This window comes from Rhipicephalus microplus, chromosome 1, assembly GCF_043290135.1.
Source record: "Rhipicephalus microplus isolate Deutch F79 chromosome 1, USDA_Rmic, whole genome shotgun sequence".
Taxonomy (NCBI): Eukaryota; Metazoa; Arthropoda; class Arachnida; order Ixodida; family Ixodidae; genus Rhipicephalus; species Rhipicephalus microplus.
The window spans coordinates 242,789,299-242,800,599 of record NC_134700.1 but is presented as its reverse complement, the minus strand read 5'-3'; the positions used below and the strand labels follow the sequence as shown (position 1 = coordinate 242,800,599).

The 11,301-nt window shown below is 42.4% G+C and overlaps 1 protein-coding gene across 2 annotated transcripts; it reads left to right on the top strand.

Annotated features, from left to right (window-relative positions):
• Window positions 1-633: 633 nt before the first annotated feature.
• On the top strand, window positions 634-7,659 carry LOC119184814 (putative palmitoyltransferase ZDHHC24). Of its 2 annotated transcripts, none has more exons than XM_037434068.2 (3): window positions 634-786; window positions 1,261-1,574; window positions 6,076-7,659. In XM_037434068.2, the coding sequence occupies exons 2-3, from the start codon at window positions 1,286-1,288 to the stop codon at window positions 6,474-6,476; spliced, it is 690 nt and encodes a 229-aa protein (XP_037289965.2). In that variant the 5' UTR covers window positions 634-786; window positions 1,261-1,285; the 3' UTR covers window positions 6,477-7,659. The 2 variants fall into 2 exon arrangements, with proteins under 2 accessions (XP_037289965.2, XP_037289964.2); XM_037434067.2 differs by having other exon boundaries at window positions 634-1,022.
• Window positions 7,660-11,301: the final 3,642 nt, after the last annotated feature.

Sequence of the window (11,301 nt, the reverse complement as noted above, 5' to 3'; positions counted from 1 at the left end):
TTTACTGCTTTATTGATCACCTCATTACAAACCACCGCGATCGCGGCAAGCAAGGCGGAAAATAACAGAAAACTAAAGGGAGGACCTTGTTTAGCTATATTTCTGACTGAGCCCATCTAAAACAGTAAATAGGTGCTCCTGCACACTGGTCAACTTACAATAGCTAGGATATGAAAATGCTGTCGACCCGTGTGCTCCATGGCTCTGAGAGGGTCAGCGCAGTCTTTCCATTTTATTTCTAAAATGGAACAAAAAAAAAAGGAAGTGGACTGAATCAGTATACGTAACTCAAGGGATTCGTTTCAATGCCCATGTAGCTCATATGGATCAACAAAGCAACGCCCGACACCGTATTTAATATATATGCAAACGACATCGACAACCATACGGTGCAATGTTGTCCAGGCGTTGCGCAGCAGATATACGTTGCAATAACCAAAGTTCACGTTGTACCAGGTGCATTGATATGTTTGCCTAACCTCGGAAATTGTGTTGTTAAACGGGCATTGTGTAGTGAGCGCCGTAAAAAGTCGCGGCACAAAGAAAGGGAAAGTCGCGGAGAGAAAAAGCGCCTCAGTGGCCAGCGCGCAGATCGTGCGGTAAAGGAAAATTCGGAGTAGACAGCAGCGCCGCCGCATCGTCTCGAAAATGTGGCGCCTCTAGCGCTCCGATCTGCGATGTTGACAGCTGACGCCGGCGACACACTTCACCGACCTCACCCTCTAGACACCATAGCAAACCATGGTCCATTTTGTGGAGGTTTTCACGCAGCGTCAGCCCAGCCCTGTATGGATCTCAGTGCTTTGGTTCCCAGTCTTCTACGATAACTTTTATGAATTTGCTTGCTCCATGATCCATGCTGTGGGCCCATCAAGTGAATGAGCGGTTGATGACTGCACTCAAAGCATGGCCGCGCGTAAAAGTATCATACCTGGAGGCTTCCGTGACCGTGTGTTGTTTCTGCTCATGATGTGCGGCATTCCCGTCATCGTGTTTTTCAACTTTTGCTTCGTCGCACCCAGGTTCGTCGGTACAGCCAACGCCGGCGTTTCAGGGGGGCGTGAGATGTTCAACACTCCACCGTCTCGCGTTCTCTTGTAGTACACCTGTTCATTGTAAAATGGAATTGCCTTCCTTGACACTTTCAGTAGTTGGATGCATGCATGTCAAATTGAATATTGGGCAATTATTTTGTTTCGAAAGGGTGGTCTGCGTGTACTAACATGTATTTGCTGCTGAGCCTTCCTTTATTGTGCCCAGGTACCACGACACGTTCAACAAGTTTATGTGGATGCACACTGCTTCGGCTGCATTTATCACGTTCAACATATACGCCAACCTGTTCAAGCTCCTGCAGACTGACACCAGTGCGCACCACGTAGCGGACGACGTACTGTTGCCTGGCTGGCGTTACTGTCCGGTGTGCGCGATGAATGTGCCGCCCCGCTCGCATCACTGCAGCGTGTGCAAAGAGTGCATACTCAAACACGACCACCACTGCATGTTCACTGGCCGCTGCATTGGCTACTACAACCAGCGATACTTCGTGGTCGCTCTCTTCTACATGACGGCTGGTAAGCTTTTCAGCGCTGTTCTCCCGAAAATTCGCAAATCCGAAGCCACCATAGGCGGAGAGTATTCACTAAAGGGGCTAGAAGGTTTTCCAGCCTCTATAGTATTCACTGTGTGTGTGTATGTGTGTGTGTGTGTGTGTGTGTGCGTGCGCGCGCGCGCCAGACGCAAAAATACCACAATATCTATCATGATCTCGAGCGGGAGGTTCTAGATTAATTTTTCATTTACACAAAGGCATCGATCAACATCAACACGTAGCTCAAAGTGAAAAATGAGGCTTGGGAATCACTGACTGCTTCGCATAAAATGGATAAATTGATTTCCATAGTGCATGGCATCTGATGAATTTTTCATTGTTTTGCTTTGCTTACTTTGCTGAAAAATGCACAAAACAGGACAGAGTGGGCTCATGCTGGCATTATGCTAGGGAATTCCGCTTAAGATACTCAAAAATAGTTCTCAGATGTTAGAATAAACTATAGACAGATACAACTTAGTCAGGGGAGGCCTCGCCCAGATGGTCGAAGTCTGGCAGCGTTTCCTCCTCAAGGCGGATGCACACAAACCTGCACCAATGGATGTGTACTCCAGACTGACATCATGATGGCCGTTGACCCTGTCTGCATAGCACTTTGCCGAGAGCAAGAGCGCGTCTATTTCTTTAGTCGTTAATGTGATCAGATGCTAAGCTTCGGTCGTCTGGACGGTGCCTCCCCTGACTTCTTAAGTTATATCCATCTATAGTCACCTTGTGCAAAACAGCATTCATTGAATTTTTCTGCCATAAGGGTGATTTCGGGACGTATATATGAGTTCTGTTTTGGTGAGTAAACTAATAGTAAACCCTTTCCTGAACAATAAAAAAAGCACACCATCTTTGTTTAGCACGTTTATAAGCAGGCATGTCGAAGGTTACAGATTTGTAGACAAGCAAAGAAATTACACTTTTATTATTGGCGAGGAAGTTTGCATGAAAGCATTCACTGACTGACTGTTTCAGGAACACTGTATCCTCAGAAGTATTTTGGTTTTCTGAAGAGCGATTGCTACCTGGTTCAAGACTTGTTTTAAAGGAGCTGTCTACCACTTGAAAAAAATATTTTTGATTTGGGTGGAAATGAGATTCCTTGTCACATCGGTGGTAACAAACCTCCTTTTGTCCAATAAAAAAGAGAATTGGTTTGTTGAATTTTGTTTTGAAAGTCGTGAAAGTATGACAGGTAGCGTCACCCTAGCAATGGCGTTGAAGCTATTGGTGGGAACAAAAAACCCACAAATAGGCTTACCTTGCTTGAAAACAAACATGTGTAGTCTAAAATCATACTTTATGAATATTTTTCGTAGCTTTTTATGGTGCCAGACAGTAATGTTAGCTTTTTTCATCTCGCACATTGAAAAAGACACCCAGTACAGCTGCCAGCACTGCATTCAGCAGCCTGCATACTGTGAAAAAAAAACTGAGCACAGTGTCCACTGCTACTCATAATAAAAAAAACATGTTTCAAGTGAATAAAACGACGATTAGCTTCACGCTTTTTTCAAGCCATGAGCATCAGTTCTCTTTCGTAAAAGTGTGTACCAGTATTCAGTGATACTAAAGCAACTTCACAACACGATCAACTCTCATGGGTTTGACACTGAAGAAAATTTTGCCTTCAGGTTTCACTACACCAAGGTGCCCGTGCTGGCTGTCATGTCGCATATGCAACTCAGAACACCTTAATTAAAACTGAAAACCAGCATGGACTTTCTCTTTTGTGAAGTCATTTCAGTAGCACATTTGGTGTGAGTGGAACTACCGCAGATCATTTCACAACACCTGTGTATCATTGTTGTAGCACTGCATCAAGTTTTTCACTTGATCGCAGTGGTTTTGCAGGACAATTAACCAAAAGCTTGAAAGAATGTGGTTTTGATACTTTATTTGGCAGTTTACGAGCTATAATATATCATTGCAGTGATTGTTGTATTGTTTAACAAAACCTAATTCAGCCTACGAAAACTGCATGTGGTTTTCACTTACTTTATCTTGCACAATTATTGTCATACATGCAACCATTGTTGGGGGATTTCACAATGATAAAAGATGACAATGTAGGTTGAAAAATTCCATTTTAAGAACTTCTGCTCACTTTCCGGAGAAATAGAGGGTTAGACCAGACGGTATGCTTTCTATGGCGACTCAAAACAGAAAACAATAGTTGACAGTCCTTTTAACTTGTCATAGCCGGTCACTTCAGTTTTTTGTGAACATAACATAATTTGCGCACACAAATTTGTTTCAGGAGTATTTCCCACTGAATGTTCGCCTTGTCACTAGCTCGTTTTCTAGTCTTCAAAAGCCTAGAAAAAAATTAAAATAAAAGAAGTGGGAAGAAAGAGACCTTTATGAAATAGCTGCCAGATGGAGCCTCCAACTGTCCATTGTCAATAGACAGAGATCCTCAATATGCTCTTTAAAGGGGCCCTCCAACACTTTTGAAGCACCTATTTTTTGTATGTGTTTTGCGAAGACCAATGGCCGGGGATAATTCTAGCATAGTTCCAAGCACCGTTATCAAATCATTTAGTATTTTAATCGTGCAATAAAGCCACCTCATTGCTGTCGACGCACAGTGACGCTCGCTAGAACTACGTGGGCGGAAATGACGACGATGAGTGCAGCCTATCACAGGACGCGTAAAGCCTTGCTCTGAAGCAAAAGGACCTGCTCGAGTTCTGACAAGTCGGGGAGGCTCATTTCTACCAGCCTCACCCAGCTGTTCGAACGCATAAACAAAATTTGCGTGGTCAGGCACCACGTTGCCTGTTGCTGTAGCAACAGCGTCATAAACACATTTGACAGAACAGGCAACAATGGTGTACGAGCTTCCTCTATGTAAGAGCTTTCAGCCCATGTCGTTGGAGGTCCCCTGCAACGTCATAGCAGAGAGTGAAACGTGGTCATGTCACCCCACAAAATTCGAGTTGAGGGTAGGCATTCTTTTTCTTGTATTTTGAATTTTTTTAATTGAATAACTTCGTATTGCGTGCCGCTATCGCTGCCGCTCTTGCTGCACTAATTTGTCCGTGCGTCAGTCTATGCAGTCCATGAGTAAAAAAATGGAGGGTTGAAAAGTGTTAAAGGGCCTCTTTAAAAAATATCCCAGGCCAATACCAAGTGGAGCTTTGTCCCCCACTAAGTTGTCCAAGAGAGGGGCGAAGACACGCATAAGCACTTATTCATATCTGGTCACCATTTAATGCTGCAATGATCCCTGATGTGTAAAAATGTTACTAGCAAAAATATGTGTATATGATGCTTCTGCAGGCCTGTGAAAAACAAAAAGGTGGGCCAGTTTTTTTTTTTAGACAACCCCATTTATTCCTGCTTTGAGATTTCTGACATCTTGAGGTGGCCATGTTTATAAAGGTTCACATTACCATTCACAGCACAAATGCTCATGCAAACTTTCTTATTGTTTGCACTGTGAGGTAGTTGAACATACTACTTGCATTGAAAAAGCAGTGCTCACATGCACTGTGCACGAGTTAGGGGATGTTGAATGTTTTGCACATAATTTGTTTTCTTTTCTAAAAGGAAGCCTGCTTTGCTATCTATAGTATCCAAAATTTGTTATTTGATGCTAAAAAAAATAGTGTTTCATTTTCTGTCCATAACCTGCTCTAAATTTGTGCTTCAAGAGCAGCATATTGCTGCTTCGAAAATGGCTCCAAATTCTATTCAGGCTGTTGCACCACTGTCTATTGAAACAGACATTCAGGTCACCGCTAAATGCAAGAAATATGGATTGCTTGCATTTCTTAGTTTTAAAATTGAATAAACAGGAGAATAGTGCTTGTATGTGCAAAGCAGCTCATACTGGCCGCTACCCTATATTTTTATTCAGATCACCCTGCCAGCTACAAAGCACTAGTGAAAGTATTTCAATAAAAACTGAACTGTACTGAACATTGAAATTTGACAACCACAAAAAAAAAATCAACCTTTTTCACTGAGAGCAAAGGTTGGCAAGATTTTTGGGTTTTCCGGGCTTGGGGATGAGCACCATTTTTGCATCACGCCATATACTCACACAACATTACAATTTGGGTGTGCGATGGAAGAGGGAGAGGGGAGAGGGAGGAGGCCTAGGCTTAGGCCACGAATTTGCCGGAGTTATAATAAATTTGTTACCACCACCACCTTTTTCACTGTACTCTAAAAAATAGCTATGCAGACCATTTCACTTGAAAAGTGATTGCAACAAAAAAGAAACAACCATTGAAAAAACCATAGTTCTTATATTTAGACTGCTTGGTGCATGTTTATAGAAAACGAGAAACAGTACATTTTATGGTTCAGAAACGGACTAACTTCCTACTTACAGTGAAAGCTTTATTGTGCATTAGGCAGTATATATACACTCTTTAATGATGTGACAGAAAGGAAAAACAGTTTCAAATTGACACATGTAATGAGGTATTTGTGTTTACAATTCTATGTACTGCCTTTTGCAGGCCTCTTGTACAGCCTCTGGTACAAGTGTCCCTATGTGCTTGAAATGCTTGGCGGCCTCAACCTGGTGACTTTGTTACACATGGTGGCACCCCATTTCGGCCTTCTGCTTGGTCTTGTCGATGGTTGGCTGTTCGTGTGCACTCTGCTGAACCTTGTGGAGTTGGTGGTGTTCTTCTTGTGTGCTTACCTGCTGGCAGTGGAGCTCATCTGTATGGCCAGAAACCAAACCACCTATGAAAAGAGCCACGGCATACGCACCTACGGTCGAGGCCTTAGAAGAAACCTTAAAGAGGCGCTGGGTGCCTCATGGTTCCTTGTCTGGCTGTCGCCCTGGGTCCGTTCCCCAGTTCCTGGAGACTTTGATGGTCATGCGGTGTGTGTGGAAAAAAAAGATCTGTGATCCGTGTAGCTACTGCACAGGTTTTATTTATTAGTTCAACCAAGAAAACCTCATAGTCAGGATCACACAAGCATTAACTTCCAGCATTGTTTCATTGTTGAAGGTTGCAATCGATAACTGAATTTGCAATCATTGCAAGGCAAAGCAAAGAAAGCGTGCAAACATGTTCACTGTCTTTACACGAGCTATCATAGCCAAGTGCCACATTCCTCAAAATATCATACACAAATTGCTATGAAGTAATGTCGAAAGTTAATGACCATATGTGCTCCAGCCTGTAAATTGTTTTAAAGAGTTAGAATTAGTGGTTACGTTTGCAGCAACGACTATTTAAAGGATGCTCATGCACAGTGAGCCCAGATGGGCTTTGGTGTTGTGCAGCCTTGTGTCTGTCCTCCATTGTGTGTGCAATTACTAAAAAAAGGATGGGATATATGAGAGCCATTTTGTCGGCCAATTTCTTGTTGGCAAATATGTGCCTGAGTTCACTCACTGCGCCACGTGAGTACTTGTAATACAATCTTAAAGGCATGTCTGACTCGTAGCTATGTATATTAACGAGGAACTTTTCTAAATATTTGTGTGTCTATGTACGAAGGCTCGTGAAGTGGTCTGATTCTGCTGCAACTCACGCAGGCTGAGCTATTTCCTTCCCTAAAGAGAGCAATTTATGTTATATGATGAAACATTTTTCATTCATATTATGTGGCTCGTAGCAATGTATATTAACGAGGAACGTTACATATATTTGTGTGTTTACGTACAAAGGCTCGTCTTGTTCTGCTGCTACTCAAGCAAACTGAGCTATTCCCCTCCCTAAAAAGAGCACTTTATGTTAGATAATAGAAAATTTTTCATTCAGATTATGCTAAACATTTCACGATCTCTCTTCATGCTAATGTTCAAAGGCAGATAATGACAGCTAATTTATTTTATGTTGCACCACCTGAATGCTACTGTCCTTGTGACCTGCTATGTTGAGTTTCCCGGTTGCCAACATAAGCGTCTGCTATGTAGGCACTTTCAACTTTCACTTTGAAAAATGTATCTTCATAAGTTAGTACTAATCTGTGCTTTTGAAGTATGCTTATGTCAATAATTAAGGGACAACAACGTGTCACAACAGGATTTGAAGAATGTAAAGGAAAAACTTGTGGAAGTCATTAAACCTTATTGCACAACACCTGCCATTTTATTGTAAACATCTTATTGTAGGCCTATTATGTAATAGTAAGTTATCTAAGCACATTTTGAAGCTTGTGGGACATGATGTTTTCAGTTTATTTTAAAATTTCCACTTTTTGGCTGCGGCACCCTGTTGTTTAAGATGCAGCTGTTTCTGCTCGGCTGTCTGTGCCTTTTTGTATGCCATTTCATGCTCTGGTACGTAGTTATAGCCTTTCAAAGAAAAAGTTGTAGTACTCCATGAAATACGGAGAATTACAGAACGAAAAAAAGCATCAATGCAAGTTAGGGAATCAATATACCAAGTGTTCCCCTTTTGTGGAGCACAGGGATAAGATTCAGTTGGATATTAAAAATGAACTAGGGAAAAAAATATGTGCTTCTGATCTCTTAAAAGAAGATTGTGCCACTTCAAAAAAAAAAAAAAAAGTCCCAAGCTACAGGCATGATAAATTTCTGATGCACTGAATCTTTTTATCACATGCACATTCCTTTCAAATCGTTAAAGCCATTTATCTCAAAACATAATTTTTTGCATTCTACAGCTTCACAAACAATAACTTTTCTTTTAATATATATGTTCATAAAATATCGCATGCTAATATTTTAAAGATGTATCTGTGCATTCAAGCAAAATGATTGAATGCGAGCGCTAACTTTTTATACTATGGCAAATTTCATACAAAAAAAAAAACTATTGAAATATCATCAGTCTTCAGGGGATGGCTGCCATAGTGGTGCAGTTGGTAGAGCATCGTATGCATTTTCAAAGGTCACAGGTTCTGTCTCTGCCAGTGACAAATTATCTTTTCACAAACTTTACTTTCTTTGCATTTACATATTAACCGCTTCAAATAACAGTCCCTATATCTTCCTTTGCTTTCTTGTCTTTTAGGTCTCAATAATGTTATAGTAGTTATTGTAGCTCGAAAAAACATGGACAGAGGAAGGACACTAGAAGTACTAATTCACAACTGGCCCATTGGGTCACCCCATGAGAAACCAGTAAACTGTGTGATGTGCGTGTTTGTGTGCACTCTCTCTGTGCTGTCTCTCTTTCTTCATCTTTAAAACTCTCTCTCAAGTGTAGGATAGCATACAGGTCCTTCTAGACTGGTTAACCTCCCTGCCTTTCCTTTCGCTCTTGTTTCTTCCTTTGAAAGTAGCCAAGCAATCACGTGCGCAGAAGTACGTCACGGCAGAGAAAAAGAAAACTCAAAGCGGCTTGTCTCGCAACAAAAAGAGCCGGTTGATGTACGGCTGACCCAGTTAGTGCCACTTTTTCCTGATGTGATGTGCTTCCAACAGTTCATGTGCTGTAGTCTGATTGCTTATGACCAGATTTTCAAGCTCGCGAAATTGCGTCTGACACTTTCAAGGTCATATAATGTGAAGGCAGATGTACATTGCCTTTATTAGTGGCAGACAGTTCATGCTCAATTGTTAACACTATGATCAGTTTGATCTGCGTAGGCTCTCAGATCAACGGTGTCATAAACAATCCCAGTAGCGAATTCAACAAACGGTTCGGTTTGCTTTATTACAAAAAAAAATGGCAGCATATCCACGGAGTGAATGATGGAGAGTGGGGCGAAGCACTCGTCCGTCCATGTGTCCGTCTGTGTGACCGTCCATGCGTCTGTTTGTGCGCCCGTCCCTGCGTTCTTTCATGCATCCGCCCCTGCGTCCGTTCATGCGTCCATCCATGCATCTGTTTGTGTGTCCGTTCGTTCATCTATTCAACACTCCAAGTCCCACCATCTCTCATCTTTTTATCATATATTCCCCATATAGAAGCACCGCCATCCAGCGGACATTCCAAGGGCTAAACGAGAGGTGGCACACGCACACTTTCTTACGGCCTGCGCTTTGGGTCCACTTCCCACCTTTAACCACCTCGAGTTCATGGTATATTCTAGTTCACTGTATTCATGGCACTGCGACCAAACGCTCGCTAAACCTTTCGAAAACCAAGGAGGTTACGCCCAGCGAGTATAACGTAGCAACCTTTCCCTGTCAGATAGGGCTCAATTTACATGCCAATGGCTGCTAATGAGAAATGAGAGACAGGAGAATTCGGCTTTTACTTTCTTACGGCTTGCGCTTCGTATCTACTTCTCATTTTTAACCACCTTGAGTTCATTCATGGTATATACAAGTTCATTGTATTCATGGCACTGCGGCTCAACGCTCGCTAAACCTTTCTAAAGCTAAGGAGGTTACACCCAGTGAGTATAATGTAGCATCCCTTTCTTGTCCGATAGTGCTCAATGTACATGCCAATGGCTGCTAATGGGGATCGCAGCGTGCGCGTTGACTAAAAGCCGAATGCTCATGTCTCTCATTCCCCATTAGCAGCCATTGGCATGTACATTGAGCACTATTTTTTATTGTTAAACAACGCACAGAAGAAATCTCTCACTGGCACCACCTTGGAGGTCAAGTGTTATACCTATTTCGGGTATGTGCCACTGGTGGTTACATACGGGGGACGCCCAAGCCACGCCATAAGGAGCTTCGCCCCTAAAAATTTTCAATCGGAGGCCGACGAGTTGGAACTGCACCAAAAGAACATCGGTGCACCATAACTAGCAGCAGACGTCTTGGAATCGTGGGCCATGATACTACTTCAGTGGTCGTTAATTTTCAGGCTCCTGGGCAGGCTGTTTGTCTTGGGTCCTTCGCCTTCTTGAGGAGAGCTGCTGAGACAGCTTCAAAACCCAGGCATGGATAGCTTGTTATAACGAGCTTTGTCACTTGTTTATCAAAACTGACCCACCTTGTATGGGGTCAGGACTTCATGAGCATGGATTCTAGGCAAAATTTGGCAGTTCCTTATTTTGCAAGTTTTGAATGGACAGAGTTGTATAGCATGAATGCTTCTGCTACTCTGGGCTATAGGACCAACAGATGTCCTTACTGAAGGAATTTCAATTGGATTGAGTCATGGGAAGTGATCTCCGGTGTAAACAGCATGAAAGTAGCCAAGCGTAGTGCTGAGAAGTGGCTAAAATCTGTTCCACAGAACGGCTGAACCTTAAAGACACAGTTTTTCAAAATAGCTAAGCAAATTATCATGTTTAAAACCTTCCGGAAAAGTTTTGTCACTAGCAGGCAGTAATTCACCATCACTAACGAACGAAAGTATGGCGGAGCATCGGGGCGATGCAAGATTTGGTAGAAATGTCCTTGCTTTGCTAGTACACGTCAAAACGAATGAAAGTGGATTGAAGATACAACTCCGCCAATGCCGTCATCAAATATACCCGGCTTGTTGAAACAGAATGAGAGAAATGTTATGTTTTATGGTATTACTTCATTTCAAAGTAAAACTGAAATTTTTATCAATTTTCGGTTCAAGGTAAAGTTAGGCAATCCAGAACAACCGAGGTTGGGCAGCATGCGCGTAAGCCAGGCATGTACAGTCACGCTTATTATGACTCGCAACATGGGAGCGCATTGCCTCACGAGTTCAAAGATTGCGCATGGCTCCCACTAGCCTTTGTTTCCATTATTATATGCGTTTCTCTTCGATGACGATATATGAATTTAAAATAAACAACGTTACGAGGTGGACCTAAATTATACCATACATCACTTCCATGCCATGATTAGCATGTTGGGATGTGTCATTTACCTT